This window comes from Theobroma cacao, chromosome 1, assembly GCF_000208745.1.
Source record: "Theobroma cacao cultivar B97-61/B2 chromosome 1, Criollo_cocoa_genome_V2, whole genome shotgun sequence".
NCBI classification, from domain to species: Eukaryota; Viridiplantae; Streptophyta; class Magnoliopsida; order Malvales; family Malvaceae; genus Theobroma; species Theobroma cacao.
Window position 1 is genome coordinate 33,737,447 of NC_030850.1, and position 17,644 is coordinate 33,755,090.

At 37.9% G+C, this 17,644-nt stretch overlaps 4 protein-coding genes and 1 pseudogene across 5 annotated transcripts; 4 read left to right on the top strand and 1 right to left on the bottom strand.

Moving 5' to 3' along the window:
- On the top strand, positions 524-3,086 carry LOC18613986 (putative RING-H2 finger protein ATL21A). 2 transcript variants are annotated; one of them, XM_007051498.2, is made up of 2 exons: positions 524-1,479; positions 2,524-3,086. In XM_007051498.2, the coding sequence occupies exons 1-2, from the start codon at positions 813-815 to the stop codon at positions 2,973-2,975; spliced, it is 1,119 nt and encodes a 372-aa protein (XP_007051560.2). In that variant the 5' UTR covers positions 524-812; the 3' UTR covers positions 2,976-3,086. The 2 variants fall into 2 exon arrangements, 1 of the variants encoding a protein (XP_007051560.2); XR_001927808.1 differs by lacking the exon at positions 524-1,479 and adding an exon at positions 2,223-2,368 and having other exon boundaries at positions 2,524-2,604.
- On the bottom strand, positions 3,256-5,717 carry LOC18613987 (protein SDE2 homolog). The gene is made up of 3 exons (XM_007051499.2): positions 4,972-5,717; positions 4,259-4,877; positions 3,256-3,615 (listed from the first exon to the last, which is right to left on the bottom strand). Exons 1-3 carry the CDS (start codon positions 5,610-5,612, stop codon positions 3,469-3,471), a joined length of 1,407 nt encoding a protein of 468 aa, XP_007051561.2. The 5' UTR covers positions 5,613-5,717; the 3' UTR covers positions 3,256-3,468.
- Positions 6,265-10,537, top strand: LOC18613988 (beclin-1-like protein). Its single transcript, XM_007051501.2, has 10 exons — positions 6,265-6,623; positions 7,005-7,345; positions 7,434-7,604; positions 8,098-8,222; positions 8,433-8,481; positions 8,780-8,938; positions 9,024-9,109; positions 9,365-9,436; positions 9,753-9,902; positions 10,070-10,537. Exons 1-10 carry the CDS (start codon positions 6,473-6,475, stop codon positions 10,320-10,322), a joined length of 1,557 nt encoding a protein of 518 aa, XP_007051563.1. The 5' UTR covers positions 6,265-6,472; the 3' UTR covers positions 10,323-10,537.
- Positions 10,994-11,653, top strand: LOC18613989 (non-specific lipid-transfer protein A). Its single transcript, XM_007051505.2, has 2 exons — positions 10,994-11,401; positions 11,476-11,653. The coding sequence occupies exons 1-2, from the start codon at positions 11,043-11,045 to the stop codon at positions 11,507-11,509; spliced, it is 393 nt and encodes a 130-aa protein (XP_007051567.1). The 5' UTR covers positions 10,994-11,042; the 3' UTR covers positions 11,510-11,653.
- On the top strand, positions 12,089-17,599 carry LOC18613990 (annotated as a pseudogene).

Genomic DNA, 17,644 nt, shown 5'->3' on the forward strand with positions numbered 1-17,644 from the left:
AAGCATATGCCTGCAAAAATGCAAACCATTGTCAGAAATACGCATAAACTTGTCTGAACTTAAGTGTGTATTTGTGGATGCATGGCACAGTGCGCTAGTTTTTTTATTCTCTTTGGGTACCGGAGCAAGAACCAAAGATACAACAGCTCAAAAAGGAAACAAAAAAAGTGAGCAAAACAGAAAACAGAGGATTTAGGGCCGCTCAAAGCAGGAAACACGCTTGCCGCCAACAGCGCCAGTTTTCCAGTTTACTTCTGTAGTGGGATGGGGCCTAAGCTTATCAATCACCACGATCGGTTAGGTCATATTAGTTTTATTTTTCAATTTAGCCATGTCTATGGAAGCTTAAGAAAGGGAACCGGTAAAGTTTCCACAGATCATCTCAGACTGAAGAGTCTATGTTTCGTTTCTTCTAGGCCATGAAATTGAGTTTTTTTTTTTTACTTTGGAGCAAGCATGTTTTAGAAATTAGAATTATGCTGCATTTGCACATGGTAATTTCTAAGTTCAGTCATTAAGAAATTCTCACTTCCTCCTTTCTATGCGCTTGAAAAACAAGAAGTAGAAGTAAACATTTGCATGGGGTGTTCAGGGTTGGTGTGCCTTAGTCTACAGACTCCCCAGTAATTAATGACACATAAGCAGACAGCCTTTGGCGATGTCGACTTGGAATTTTTCTCTCATACAAGCTAGAGAACTTTTATTTAATAGTTGACTTTCTATTGTAGTTGAATAGTTTAATGGAGTCTTGAAATGGACTGCTCCCTTTTTCCCCTGAGATATGCCCATCCCTGGCTTCGGTCTTTTTGAACATGGATATCCTCATCCTTTTCTCCTTCCTCTTTCCTCTTGTATACGCAGCAGAACGTTGTTCCCTGACCAATTGCGGCAATAATGAAATTCTTATCCGATTTCCTTTCCGACTAGAAAGCAAGCAGCCTGAATACTGTGGATATCCTGGTTTCAACCTTGGATGCAAGAGTCAGAGTACGATTGTTCTAAAACTTCCTTATTCTGGAGAATTTTTCGTTCGCGACATCAATTATCTCAACCAACAGATATATCTTTATGACCCTGATAACTGCCTTCCCAAGCGACTTCTCAGCTTCAATCTTTCAGGTTCTCCCTTCGTTGCTCCTTTTCATCAGAACTACACCTTCCTCAACTGCCCAACTCAAGTCACAAAGTCTCGCTTCACCACCATTGATTGCCTAAGCAATTCAACGAACTCCGTCTTGGCTACTTCTTCCATAAGTCTGGCGAATTCGATGGCTGAATCATGCCAGATAATCACTACATTGCGGATTCCTGTTTCATGGCCAGCTCAGTATGATGAAGCATTGTCATCTGAGCTTGATGAAGACATTGAGCTAACATGGCATGCACCTCAATGCGGAGATTGTGAGTCAGAAGGCGGCATCTGCGGCTTCAAGAGCATCGGTAGTGAAGAAGTTGACTGTTTCCATCTCCCTAAATCAGGTAAGGATCTATCTTTCTTGAATCTTGATCATCATTTTGCATATCCATTTTTAACATCACATATCTTGTTTAACCCCAAACTTCACCCTTAGGCTAAGAATGACTCAAGGACTCATTGACTGGGTCAGGAAACTCAGGATAATCTTTTGAAAAAAAAATGGGTTAAGAGAACTGGGGACGGAAGCTGAGGGGTTGGCAAAGTTTGTGAAAAAAAGTATGGGCCAATCACCAAGCCAAGAATGAATTGTTTTGGAGTAAACAAATAAAAATAATGATGAATGAGTGACATGTACGAATCTAGTGGGTTTTCAGTGTTATTGACTTTAGCTAAAGATGACGGATTTATATATTTAGTTATTGTTGTTACATTATAAGGCATGACCCACTATTGCAATGTCAACTAGAAATGAAAAACTTAAGATAGAAGAACTAAGATGGCAGTTCTCCCGTAGAATACCGGTTCAAACCAGGTGGTGTGTTATGTGTATTAAATTAGCTAATCTCTATTATGCTTTTGTAAAAGCCAAAAGTCGGAAGCCCCTCGATTCTGCTTCTGGGGTCATCCCCAGCTTCAACTTCTATCAAACGCATTTCCCTTCGTAGAAAGCTTATCACGTTTCCAAGTTCCCTTGGATTTATTAAAAAAGAAATGGAAAGAGCTTCAGCAAATGGCCAGTAATTAAATCTCCCATTCGTATTAAATTTTTGGGAACCGGGTCATTTAAAGTGTGAACCGCCTGGGGTATCCCAAGGAGTTCATATGGTAATAAGTTAAAATGTTGTAGAGAATAACATTGATCCGCCATGGTTGGGAGCGATGGAGGAGAATCAAGAAGAGCATAGTCTAAACAGGATCTCTATTAGAAATTTACTTCTTCGGGAGGCCTGGGTAGCTTCTATTTTACTCCACAAGATAATCGAACTCGTAAAAATATATGATTTTTTGTTTAAGTAGATGAGCGGAATGAAGTGATTCCTATTTTAGTTAAGCATCAGAATAGCAACTCGTGTTATTAAAATTTTTCTCATGATCTCATATTTCAGGCAGATCGGGAAATGGTCTTCAAGTTTTCAGGATTATCTGCTTGTCAATTGCTGTACCAGTACTCTCATGCGCAATAGGAATCGCCGTCTTTGCGTGCTGCCTCGACAGTCGCCGTCGCAACAGGGCCAATTCCACACAGCAGAACACCGGACATTCTGCGGTGACACCACAACCCACGCTCGTCGTGACAGGGCTGGACCAGTCCACAATCGAATCCTATCAAAAGTTGGTGCTAGGTGAGAGCCGGAGACTCCCTGGCCCAAATGACAGCACTTGCCCCATTTGCTTGTCTGAATACCTTAGCGAAGATACAATCAGGTGCATACCAGAATGCAATCACTGCTTCCATGCAGAGTGCATAGATGAGTGGCTTCGAATGAACAGTACATGCCCGGTGTGCCGATACTCTCCATTCCCAGTACATGCTGGTTCACATACTGACACTGTTTGATATATTACAATTTTTTTTCTCACTTCTTGTATGGGATTACAATAGGCATACCTCTTATTCTTTATCCCTTCAAGAGAGTCAAAGAAGCCTGCAATCTGCAAATTTTTTCCCTTAAACCATGATTAAATCAGCTCATGAAGCAATGACTGAGACAAAAAAAACCTCAAATATTCCATTTTATCAAAAGGACAAATGAGAATAAAACGAATGGGTTTTTTATAACATAAATCACGAACATCATCATTCCACAAATCTCAAACTTTAGTTTAGGCAAGGCATGTTTAAAGTCGTAACTATTTCTTGTTCCATTTTATTATAAGAGCAAAGAGCCCGTCAAGATTTCCTTAGGTAACAGGATTTCAGGATTCAAGTACCATGTCATACATTTTTAAACAGGACAGAACGAAGTTAAAAAATATACACATTTCATAATTTGACAAAAAGGACTCCTCCATGATACTACGAGGTCAAATGAAGTCTACTACATAGGTTTTCATTTCTTTGCAAGCAACTTCTTTGGAAGCTTATCCAAAGGAATGGATTTTAGCAGGAAAAGCCGGGCAGCTCGCTCTTGCAAAGTACCCCCACATTTTAGCCCACGCGCCTGCAGTTCAGATTTCAACCTCTCCAATCCAAGAACCTATAGAAACGATAAAATTGTTAGTGCTGAAACAGCAATGACAGTAAGCACTATTAAGAACAATAGCATCACTATGACAACTTAATTTTCGATGCCAGTTTCAAATTCACTTCCTGATATCTTTTCTTCAGTATTCTAGTTTGTATGGTGCGTTTATTTTTTAACAAAGCACACAACGATAAAGTCTAAACAACATCAAAGAACTATGACGAGATTTAAGCTTGGACTAGAAAAAAGCATTCAATAGAATTGCAACAACAGGCTATTGCTGAAATATCCTATCTCATCCATGTAGGCAATCATAAAGTTGGCTAGTAGTTGCAACTTTTTTAACCCCTTCTAGATGAGTTAATGCTATTGATCTATGTTAAAGGGAGAGGGTACTAAGGGCCATAGTGCACAGAAAGCAAAACAGTTTCACATATTATTTAGCTACTAAACACTTTCCTTAAAATCATCTATATCTACAACCTTTAATGGTGCTTAAGTTCCAAAATCATAAATGATAAAATGATTATCAAAGGTTAGCAAAATTCGCTGTCTAATAAACTAGAAAGGAATGAAGAAGGAAGGGCAAAAATGAACTAAGCCTACACACAAAGAGGAAACAGGAAAAGAACTTCAAGTGTGCAGCCAAAAATACCTGCATCTCTTCCGGAGAATTGAAGTCATCAAAGTTCAATGGCTTTTCTGGTTCTGCCACATTAGTACCTGAAACTACTGTTTCTTCATGAACTTCTGACTTCGCATTAGATAAACAATTAACTTCATCAATCAGTTTGCTCTCAACTCCTCCATTTACTGAAACTGGAACACTGAGACGCTGACTAACTATTTCCTTCTGATCTTCAGTTTTAGTTCCATTATGTTCCTCCATCTCAGGTTGAACGGCATCACTTCCAGCAATCACATCTGCCTCCATGCAGGCCGCATTTGCACACTGTGCTGTCTTCTCTTCATAAACCTCTGGTTCAACTTCAACCATGCTGTTAACTACATTGGGAGCATCTTGCCCACCAGATTCCGAAGTTCGCTGCAGGACAATCTCTTTCTCTTCCTCAGAACCACTCTCACTTGAGACTCCACCGGAAAAATCTCCATCATGTCTTCCCCCAGCAACTGAATCAGAACTCCCCTCAGTTCCCTTACTAGAATCTGAATGATTCCCATTGTTCAAAACTACAGATTTCTCATTTTCCTCGTCATCCTCATCCTCGCTGCTATCATCACTATCACTCTCATTCAATTTCCTCTTCCCCATCCTATTCAAAATAAGCAAACAAAAAGAAATAAATATTCCAAATATTAACACCAATCTTAACATAACAAACAAATTAAATGATCTCAAAAACATACCCAATTTTCAATCTTTTGGGGTCAGTTCCTCCTAGCACAGCCTTCCGCTTTTGGTTCCGGCACGCTGCCCTAACAGACTCTTCAACCACCGCCACGCACCTCGCTGACTCCTCCCTGTATTTTGCGACATACTTCTCGGCCTCACCATCTCCAACCCCCTTTTTCCCAGTTTTTGCCTTCTTCTTCATAAACTCCTCCGCAATCTTCTCCAACTTCCTATTCTCCTCCTCTGCCTTCCACTCCTCCAACCTCTTCTCCGCATTCACATGCCTCAGCCTCCTTCCGCTCATGTCCCGGCACGCCTCGAAATTGCTCGTCTTTTTTTGCCCGGCCTTTGTGGCTGCGCCACGTAGCAGCGATCCGAAACCTCCTTTGCCACCAAGAAGACGGAGGGATAGGTTGAGGGTGGCGTTGGGGTGGGATATCACCGCATCGTCCTTGAGTTGATGGCCGCGGATCAGGCGCTGGAAATTGATTGGGATTTTGGTAATTTGGTGAATTCGGTGCTTGACGGAACCGACTTGGACTTGTGGGGTCGGGAATTGGAGCGATAAGGTTTCGCCATTGAGAAGTTTAACGAAGAGCTGTAATTGCCTTGGGTTCTTGTTGTTGTTGTCTCCATTGATTCGATGATCTTCCATTACTGTTATGTTTGAGCTTGGAGATTTCAAATTTTCCGGGTCCTGTTTGAAGGGAATTTTCGGAATCAGGGGAAAAGAAAAAACCTAGGGTTCGGGTCCTGATTATAAAGAACCCCTGCAATATCCCGATTAATCAATTTTTTAATCGGGTTATTTTGGGAAATGGCGGTGAATTGCCGCTTGCGGGTCCCGCTATTGCACACTCATTCTCAATGGGTATCCGGGTCAATTTTTCGGGTTATTCTTTAATAATATTTTCTCTTTTTTTCTTTTAATCTCTTTTTACCATTTTAAATTTTATTTATATGTTTAAACTTTATTAAAAATCTGTGAGTTTAATTTTATTGTTGAACATAAGATGTCCAAATTTTCTACTTCTTTTGTCAAAATTTCTGTAAAATAATTTATATCAATTCGCTAAGTATTTTAATTTTTTATCTAGATAAACATTTACTTATAATTAATTATGCAACATGCCAATTTTATGCAACTATTAGAATAAAAAAATTTTACTATTTATCGCTGGTAAAAAATTTTCTGTTTTACTAAACCATATGAATTTCCAAACATTATATTAAATTTCAAATTAAAAATATAAAAAGCCTTCGTTGACAATTTTTTTTTTATCAATGATATATAAATAAGGTTTGGATTTAAAAGACTATGATAAATCAAATAATCGGGTTCAGATCCGGAGCATCTCGACTCCACCGGGTTTGATAGTCCTTTTTATTTGGTCGTTTTAATCACGAAACAAGCAAGTCCTAAAACTGCTATGATTTCTTTCTACAGAGCTCAACGGCTCAACCGTAGAAGCAAGCGACCCGAAAATCTCCTCTGCATAATATTCGAATAACTAAATGAAGAAAGAAGATATACCCGATAAAGGTCGGAGTTTCCCGGAGGATCCGAATCTCCCTAAATGGGTCTGCCAGAACTGTCACAACTCCCTTTGCATGGTCGGCGTCGATTCATACGTCGACAAGTTCCCAAACGACTCCTCTCGCTCCGGTTAGGGTTTCTCCAATCTGTAACAAATTTAATTTAATAATTTTCTTTTTAATTTCTGCTTGCTTGGATTGTTGGATTTAATTTTTTTAGTCCCTTTAATTAGTTTTTGGAATGCTGCATGTCACCTCACGTTTGAGGAGACCCCTTTAATTAGTTGATAAATAAATACTGTATTTTTAAACATCAAGTTTGGAGTAAAGTTGCAAATTTTCTAACTTAGGGATTGGTTTATTATCTGCATGTAATTTGACTTGGAATAAAGACCAACTTTGCGGATTATTAAATTTTTTAAACAAATTTTGGCTGCTAAACCAGTCTATAATTGCAATATTTAAAGCTGTTTTGTGCTAAAAAATTTGGTCTCTATGAACGAAAATGCAGCAATGCAGGGGTCTTTAACTCATGGAGCTAGCAGTGTGCTGGGTTCAACTCGTATGGACAACTCTTTTGTTGTGCTGCCAAAGCAAAAGCCCCAAGCACAAGGGATCCCTCCCCGTCCTCGTGGTGGGCCTGGACAGCCTGATGCTGGCCACCCTGGGAAGGCTATGGAAGAATCATTTGTGGTGGTGTATAAGTCGGAGTCTGCTTCTGATGGAGGTGGGGCACATTTACCATTGTCAGAAGGTGGACCAAACAGTCCTTTGCAGCCGAACAACTCTGGATTTCACTCGACTATTACTGTCCTGAAACGTGCATTTGAGATTGCCACGACTCAGACACAGGTATCGCTTATTTTCTGGCATTTTTATTCAGTGCTTCATTGTTGTATAGAGTATCTAAATTTGATTCCACTTTCTTGGGCGTTTTTAGGTTGAGCAACCATTATGCCTTGAATGCATGAGGGTGTTGTCTGACAAACTTGACAAGGAGGTTGGGGATGTGACTAGGGACATTGAAGCATATGAAGCCTGTCTTCAGCGCTTGGAGGGGGAGCCGCAAGAAATTCTCAGTGAGGCTGATTTTCGTAAGGAGAAATTAAAGGTAATTGTTTGGCAGCTTCTGAGTAAACTTGTTTATAAAACAGTAAAATTTTGGTTCTTATGGTAGTGCTTAATCTACTAAGGGAATCATTGAGGGCTTTTAATCTTTGTTGATGTTTGGACGCTTCAGGTTTTAGTTCCACATTTGAACGATGGAGGGTTTCATTCACAAATGTGAATAAATTTTTGGTTTTAAAACAGGGTATCAATTCAGTCTAACTATCAACTGCTATGATCAATGTGCAAAAAAATCTCTGCAAATTTTGGAAATGCATGGTTGATTAACCATTTCCTTATATTAGAACTTTTCTGTTTTTATAAAAAAAAAAAAACTTTTCCATAAGTTAACCTGCAGTACACTACTGAAGGACTAATGGATTTTAAATCAGGATACTACTAAGTAATCAGTCCTTATAATTAATATAAGCATCCAGTGAATTTTTGAATGATTTTCGGAGTTAAAGGCATATTTGATTATCTGTTCATTCTGCAAGATTGAGGAAGAAGAAAGAAAACTTGAAGCAGCAATTGAAGAAATAGAAAAACAGAATGCCGTAGTAAATGCTGAACTAAAAGAATTAGAGCAAAAATCAAACCGTGTCAAAGAATTGGAGGAGAGGTAAGTTTCTTCTTCTATTTCTATATCCTTCATATGCATTCTCAGATAAAATTGTAAGGTACAATGCCTTTTTTTCACTATTTTTCCTTTGTCCTCCCTCTGCAACCCCACTATTTCTTAAACCAGAATGCAGAGCACACTTTGAATTGTATATAGCTGGCAATTTTAACGTATTATCTCCTTATGTTTGTTGAAATCAATGTGTCACAGGTATTGGCAGGAGTTTAACAACTTTCAGTTTCAATTAATTGCACATCAGGTTTGGTGTAGATGCCTTCTCTTGAATTTTTTTTCTTTGATGTACTATTAGTCAATGAAGCAGTCCAAAATGGCTCAGAAATTTCTTATGCTTCAAAAATGTTTCTCAAATGTCAATGTTACTAATGTTGTTTTTGAATGATATGCTATTGGATCAAATTTTTGTCTACACTAAAGTGTTATTGAAATAGCTGTAAGCAGTAAATTGGAGAGATAGTTGCAAACAATTGTTTCCTTAAAATAACTAAAAACACTCTTTTGCTGCCTTCTTACATGAACAAAATGTTTCTGCTTAACAGGAAGAGAGAGATGCAATTTTGGCGAAGACTGAAGTTTCACAAGCACATTTAGAGTTGTTAAAGCGAACTAACGTGCTCAATGATGCTTTCCCAATCTGGCATGATGGAGAATTTGGAACTATAAACAATTTTCGTCTTGGACGACTGCCTAAAATTCCAGTAAGAAAATTGGCATCATTTTCCATATAGAAAATTGTTTATGTTGATAATTAATAGTGGCTGATATTTGGTGCTATTGGTTTAGGTTGAGTGGGATGAAATAAATGCTGCCTGGGGCCAAGCTTGCCTCCTTCTTCATACAATGTGTCAATACTTCTGGCCAAAGTTTCAGTATCCTTTCTAATGAGTGTTACTCTATGGAGTACTTTCACAAAAAGTCATATTTACATTTGTGTGTGTGTAATTGTTGAAGTTGAATATGGTCAACTTTTTTTTTCTTATGCTGTCATCTGTATGTATGTATTCTGCCGGTGTAAGGTAAAACAATAATTAAAATGTGCAGTATCTACAGGGGAACTTTGTTACCTTTCATGCTTAAAGCTGTTCATAAAGAGACATGTGATGTATCCTTAATTGGTGAATCAGCTATCGGATAAAAATAATTCCCATGGGAAGCTACCCTCGGATAAAGGACAGCAACAACAATACATATGAGTTGTAAGTATCAACTTTGGATTTTCTAAATTATTTTATTAGGAATATTAAAATGCAAACATTTAAACCTGAAAGGCTAGCTGTATTCTCATATTACATAATGCATAAAGGTGGGTTTGATCTGATATTATTTGATTCATTCAATAGAAAATGCTTAAATGCCTACATGGTTGTCATTGGTATTCTAATGTATTGTTTTCAACATATAACTGATGCATTAGCAATCCTGGGAAATGTCCTCTTTAAATGTTTCAATGGATCTTGCTTGTTGTATGTTTGGAGTTGCTTGCAGTGTTTCAATTGACATAAATGTCTTTAGGTTTGGTCCAGTGAACTTGTTCTGGAGTACAAGGTATGACAAAGCAATGACACTATTCTTGACATGCCTTAAGGACTTTGCTGAGTTTGCAAATTCCAAGGATCAAGAAAACAACATTCCACCTGAGAAACGCTTCAACTTGCCCTATAAGTGAGATTTCTTTTCTGTGCAGAATAGTACTTTTTAGTCTTTTACATATCTGAATATCAATGCTATTTTGGTGGTTTTAAATAGATAGAGTAGATCCAAACTCTGAGTATATTGTGTGAACATATTTCCCTTTTCGCTTCGTTTTCTTAAGTCATCGCATCTTACAGGATCGAGAATGACAGAGTGGAAAACTACTCCATCACACAAAGCTTCAATAAGCAAGAGAATTGGACCAAAGCTCTGAAGTATACCCTCTGCAATCTGAAGTGGGCTCTCTACTGGTTTATTGGAAGCACCAATTTCCAGCCCCTGTCTGCCATAGTTTCTTCGGCTACTGAAGTTTCAGCTGCGGGCTCTTTATATGCAAAACGTGGTCCTGATCCCAAATATGTAGCTCGAAAGCCATCAAATTCAAGATAGTGGAGTACATTTTACATACCATTATGTAAATAGGGTTAGACGCACGGATCAGTTTCGTGAACTTGCAGCATTACTTGTATGATAGAACACATTTGGTGCTTTAAAGATTTTGTTCTGTAATTCATAGTTTGAAATATTTTAAAGGTGACGTGCAATGGTCCTGTCTACACGATCTTAGTCTGAACATAAAGTTTCCATGTTTTCTTTGTGTTCAACTGATCTTGGCATTCTCCATTGAATGGGTTAAAGGGGACGATAGTACGAAACTGGACTATTAGCTGGACCTTAAAAGTTGTTTCATGCGTCATCCTTACTCCATCAATCTGAGGAGTTTACTATATATGACGGTATTGGATAATAAAGATAATTGAACTTTGCAAGGACAAATAAAAGTCATAGTGATATTTTTAATAGATTATTTTTACCAACTAATTAATTATTTCATTTAGTCTTGGCCAAAAAAGAAATAATAATTTCGGGCTTGAAGAGGAACTGGAGGTTGAAACAATGATAGTAAAGTGCGGGGCCTATTCACGTGACTTCGTTGCTTATTCTAGTAGGTCAAGGAACAGGCATCAGCTCCAAACTCATGCGAGTTGCATGGCAACAAACTATGAAAGTTTACCCAAACCAACTGCTGTAAAGGCACTATATATGCTTTACATCCTCATCCTTCAAAGAGCAGGAGAAACACATTTAGGAATAAACTCATAGACCACCATGGCTGTCTCAATCAACTTTCTGGCCATGCTTGTTTTACTTATGTTATCAGCCTTGGCTACTGCAGAAACTTCACTACTTGCACCTTCATGCGCTGATGTTACCAAAGCAGTAGCCCCGTGCCTCAACTTCCTGAAAGGCAAAGGTGGTGCAGACCCATCCCAGGCATGTTGTGATGGTGCTAGAGACCTCGCTAAAGAAGCAAGGACCAAAAATGATCGACAAGCAATCTGCGAGTGCCTTAAAACAGCATTAGGAAAAGTTGGCTCTTATGACGCCTCCCGAGTCCCTCTAATTGCCAAGAAATGCAATGTCGATATTAATATTCCTCCAATTAATGACAAAACAGATTGTTCCAAGTACTCATCTCTTCCTTAATTTCTCCATCTTTCATTTTATGAACATTTCATTGATTTAAAGTTTTTGCTTGCAGGGCTGTCTCTAGTATCATGCCAAAAAGTCTTTGAGTTGCCACGCTAGCAAAGAGTTAGAGCTGGAAATGTCAAAATAAGAGTATACCAAATAAATTGTATCTAGATGAATGGATTAACTTTGTAGTATGTTATTCAACATACTTCGTACGTTAATGAATAATAAATCTTAATTATATATTTTTGTGAGCGTCTTATTCATTAAATATATTTAAATTATTTATTTTATTAAATATCTAAAAAGTTTAGTGATAATAAATCATTATAGTTAATCATACTAAATAAAAGGAGAGGTATTTTCAACTCTCAAGCGGCAAAAGCATTACATCTAGACTTGTGAAGGTGTTTGGTATCTTTTTAGCCACTTAAAGAGGATACTGCTTAAAATCAAGAAAAACAGAGGAAAAATAATCCGTGCAGTGGAGTGGTGAACCATGGATCGTTTACTTTCCTATGGGCTCAAAAGCCCAAATTGTAGAAGACAGATGTAATAACCACTAACCAAGGAGAAAATTCTGATTAAAGGGAAAGGAACCCAAAGCCCAAAGGCCCATTAAGAAGGCAAAAATGTTTTACACACGATGGAAAAAATTTAAAAATTTGTCTGTCAAAACGGTGCCTGGGGGATGGCTTGAATTGAATGCCGAAAAATGAAACTCCACAGAAGTTGACAAGAGACAGAGCTCACTCATCCGGGAAGCAGAAAAGAGTTACTGTGGTTGGTTCTCGTTATACCTCTGGTTGATTGGTTAGTAGGAAAACGTAAGAAAGTAGTGGAAAAATACTAGTCTTTACGATTTTTTATGTCATTTGAGGCCGTGGGTAAATGGAAAAGTAGTGGAAAGCAGCCGATCATTTTGCATACTTTAGTTGAATTTAACGTCATTTTGAATCCGAAACGACACGAACAATGAAAAGATGCTTTTTTTTTAAAAAAAAATCTTGTTTTCTTCGATTTTCTTAGCCACCAAAAAGATAGTGAAATTATGCTTTCTCACTGCTCTTTTTTTCTTTTTTATTTTTTTCTCTTCAATTTACTAGGGTTCTGGGAATTCGAGGGTTAATTGTTTCATTAATAGTTTTGGGTTTTTCTTTTTTAAATTTCTAAATGAAGCAACGAGCTTCAAAGCTTAAAGCAGGGTCCTTTCTTTTGTGATCGCACATTCTCAGTTTGATCATCTACACTTCTGATTATTTCGTGTCATTTAGTTGTTAAGTTTGCACTTAGCTTGCAATTTCCATTTGGAATTTACATATTCTTTTTTGTTTTCTGAGCATAAATTGCCTTTTAGAGATGGCTTTTAGGGGTAGCATCTCCTCAAGAGCTACCCTTCTTAGTAGACGCTTGAACCCATCATTTAGCCATATCCTACATACTAACAATGATAATAATTCTAAATCCCACCCTCTAAATTTAAGTCAATCGCTGTCTGCCATTCGTAAAATTTTGTTTCAAGGTTCATCCAATGCAATCAATGGCCTTGGTTGTTCTCTATCTCAAGACAGGACATCTTCATTATTTCCTCAGCCGATTGGAGATGGATTGCCCTCATGTAGATTTATGTCTAGCACAACTGGAGAAGGATCCGAGAGGATTGATGATGTTGGTTACGTTGCGGAGGCTGTCAGAGGGAGGACTGTGGATGCACTGACCTCCCAAGCCCCTGGAATGAGTATGGTGGCTGTTGCAGCTGCAGATTCTTCTTATCCTGTTGTTGCCTTGCGGTACTTGATGGATACTGTGCACTCTTAGACTGGGCTAAAATGGTATCGGCGTTTATTTGTATTTCCTACGAGTTATTGAGTCATTATTATTATTTTTTTTTCCGGGGGGGGGGGGGTGGGGTTTGTGTNGGGTGTGTGGTGGGTGGTGGTTGTTAGGGGGAGTTCTGTCTATGTGGGATTTGAAAGATATCTCTTCATTGCGAAAAAGCTTGGCTTAGACATTGGCAGCTATTCATGTCATAGAGATTCCGGAAAGGATGAAATGCACATTTGGTCATTGTTGCTTTGTGATGCTTGGGTTTAGCAGTAGGACACGTGCATTGGTTTATTATTGGAAGTAAATGTTTATGGCTTCCAGGTGGGCAACTATAGCTTTAACAACTTTGCTGATCCGAGGGGCTACAGATCCATTTCTTATAAACCAACTCAAGGCTTCTTCAAAACTTAATGTTAGTTTTCCATTTTTCTTCTTTCTTTCATTCTTTTTTTTTTTTGGGGGGGGGGGGCGGCGCGGAGGTGGGGTGGGGTGGGTTGGGGGAGCATTGCCTTCTTCCTTTTAGTGACTGTCATGCCTTAATAAATTTTTCTATAATACTTTTTTTTTTTGAAAATCAATTTTTCCATAATACTTGGCTTACAATTGAAACACTTGTGAATGCTTAAGTTTAGATGAAAATTTAATGGGTAAGAACTCCTGGAAATGATGTGAATTTAATATTATACTGACATGAAAAGGTCAACCTTGTAAGCAAACTATTTAATTTGGCTCCTCGGTTCAGGTCTCAGTTGTCTCCAGATTTTCATTCACCATTTTTTTCTTCTTGTTCACATACAATTTGTTTTATTGATTTGCATTCTGTTAAATAATTGTCATCCACATTGTATGCCATTTTATTGATTTATTTTAGTGTCATACAGTTGATGAGGCCACGTTTAGAGGAATTAAGGCAACAGATGCAGGATAAGGTGAGATTTTAATTTATTTAGCCTGTTGTGTCAGGGACACCTTTTCTTTGGACTACATAACTCCCATAGATGCTTTTCTTAATGATGTTTTCGAGTTCACCTCTTTACAAGGCAATCATATGGCCCACCATGCATGCAAAATGTTTTGATTCTACTATTTCTTATTAAATAAGATAGCAGATTAAAGATCATTAGGAACTGTTGCTTACAGGTTATTAGTACATGTTGTCTTCCAGGCTGTGGATCATGAGGCTTCAGCTGAAGGCCTGAAACGAGGGAAGGCCCTATTTGATGAGTAATTAACAATTCAGTGTGTCTGACAGGGATAACATCGAAGGTATATATTTGCTGCATTTATGAAAGTCCGCCTTTTATTCTTGTCTACTGGATCCTGCAGTAAGTTCTGCATGCTGATTGTCTCCTTTCAACACATTGATATTGTAATTTTCATTTTTTTCTCTTATTATGATTTGAATTCTTAGGTATGGAGTCACTCCGTTTACTCCATTCAAAGGACTTATCATTCAAGGTCCAATCTTCTTCAGCTTTTTCATGGCTGTAAGATATAAATCTAATTTGTTTTATTATCCAATCTAACTTTTTGTTCAAGCTCCCAAGTTCATCAGCTTTCTCCTTGCTAGAAAGTAATATTTATGACTGATTTTCTATTCACTGACATTGATGTATATAGATTAGAAACATGGCTGAAAAAGTTCCATCATTCAAAAGTGGCAGAGCACTGTGGTTTGTTGATCTCACAACTCCAGATAGCTTATTCATCTTACCTGTTCTTACAGCATTGACTTCTTGGATTACAGTGGAGGTAGGATTTTGTTTCCTCAGATGAGGCACTGCAACTTTGTAATGTGGAATTTTGAGTCTCATTAATTTTCACTTTCTGCCATGTGATTGTAATGTTTCTTGTAGATTGTGTCATATTAACCCTTAACCCTTGACTTTCCTCAGTGCAATATGCAGGGGGTTGGGGGGGGAGGGAGAGGGGGGTGGAAGGGAACCCAGTAGCTGGCAACATGAAAAAGTTTTTAAGAATTTTTGTTGCTGTATCAATCCCAGTGATGGTGACTTTTCCTAAGGTACATAAACTATCATAATCAATGTGCATAAAATGAAGGATCTACAATAAGTTAATTCCATATTTTTGTGCTTCATTATGTTTATATCTTTTATTAACCTCCCTGCCTGTTTGCATTTTCCATAATCCATCTTGCTCTCACACTTTGTCAAATCATGTCTTGGGTTGCAGCAAGTGGATAACTTGGCGTATTTATATATGGTTGAACATGCTTTCAGTAGAGCTATTTAGACAATCTGTTAGTGCCATGTGGAATCAAAATTTTCTCTTCTAGATAAGCAGTTCCCAATAAATAAGTAATTTGAATTTATACAATCATTTCCTTTCAAAGACATCCCAAACAACATAGCCTAGAAACAGGTGTGTTGAATTTGAAGTCTTGAATCTTCTTGGTGGTTAATAGGGAAGTTAAAATTGAGACCATTATTGATGGGTATTTCGAAGTTTCTCAAAAGAATTTCTTTTTTGGATAAGTAACAATTTTATATATCCAAAGGAGCAGGAGAAATCCTGCTACAAGGTAACAATGCTTGCAACTTAATACATACAAACAAAAGAAAGGATTATGATATTATCAAAATCCCCCCTGATGATAAAAATCAGAATTTGTTGAAGATAGTAAGCAGGCTGGCCATAAATTCTTAAACAAACAACCTCCAAAACACTAGTCTGCTGATAGAACTAGGTGAAGTACCATGTTTTCTACATTTATACTCTCTCCAAATAGTGTAGATATAAGCAGACCATGCCAAGTTGAAAACCTGTATTGCTGAAGACTGTCCATTCAGATTCACTATAGCCTGTTGCAACTCAAAATCCCAATTTCCAGCTGCTCCTTGAACCTGTGACCTCTGTAAGATAGCTGTCTAGACTTCCTTAGTAGAAGTACTTGTAAAGAAGATGTGATCCCTAGACTCATCAGCATTACCAAAGAAATAACAAGAATAAGACTTGAAAGCAATTCCCGAATTTCGCATCCTTAACAAAGTGGGGAGTTTGTTAAGTATACAAAGCCACGCTATTAAAGCATGTTTAGGAGTGTGTAAAGGATTTATCATGTCAGTTGTGTCAGGCAACCTTAGCTTGCGTGTGCATGAGAAAATTCCATGTGTCAATCACTTTACATTTACTAGATCCGCTAGGGAGCCAAACGAGAGAATCAACTTTTGTAGTTGGCGACTATAGTGCCATCTACAGCTGATTTAATGTCAAAAAAGGCCTGAGATCTAGACTGAGGCCAGTGCCATTCATTGTCATTAACAACAGCAGCCACTTACACCTGTTTGTGAAGTCCAGAAATCATCATAATCTGAGAAGAATATTGCAAGAAAGGGCCACATGGATGCCAATTGTCAAACCAAAAGAAAGTATTACTTCCATCATCAATCTCATGTTTATTGAGTAAAGCAGCAGAAACTCTTAGCCTTGATATTCTCCTCTAACTCCAACTACAATTTTGGGGGATAGGGATCTGCCAAAAGTTCCTGTCTCTAATTAAAGAAATTTGATTGGGAGAGTATATAATGGACACAAATATATACTTATATATGGAACACTGGTAAAAGATAGTATTACTAGTAACTTGTTTATTTCTTGTGGGTATGTGACTGTTTTGCGTTGGTTGAGGTCAACTGCACATCATGCAGGTTTGGAATTGAAAGTATATAAAATATTCATTGAATAAAACTTCATCTTCACAGGCATTGTTCTGTTACTGGTTCACCTCCAACCTGTTTTCACTTGCATATGGCTTAGGTGAGTCCTTCAATCTCAGAGACAGGAATGTCTTTGATTGTTACATTATTCAATGGACTAATCTCGACAGCTTCCTGGACTTAGAATGCAGGGAATTTGGTTTTGTCAGATGATGCAATGAAGAATTGCAGTTTAACTTTAAAAAATATTTTTCTTTTTTTTTCCATGGGATCTATTGAGCTCAGTTACATCTATCCAACTGTTTGTCTTTACTTAATTCAGTAATTAGACCCCCAGAAGTGAAGAAATTATTAGGCCTTCCTGATGTACCTACACCAGCTGAGACTGCATCACAACCCGAATTTTCTTTGTTATCAGCACCGAAAAGGGACACTGCAGTTAAAACAGAATCTTCGTCACCTAAGACAACAAAGTTCACAGAGAGAAGTGTTCCTCCTTCAGTAGTTAGTCAGAGACGTCAAGGAAAACAAGTGAGAGGAAGAAAGAAAAGCAAGAACTGAACTCCTTGTGCTAGAACCCCTAGTTTGCTCATTTGTTTGGCCAAGTATCGTTCTGCCTCTTCAGCCTATGGAATTATTGAGTTAATCAGGTTTCGTAATTTAAACGTAGCTCCATTTTTGCTTCGAGGACATGCTGACTTGATTAGAGAATATTTCAGTCTGAGAAGCTCT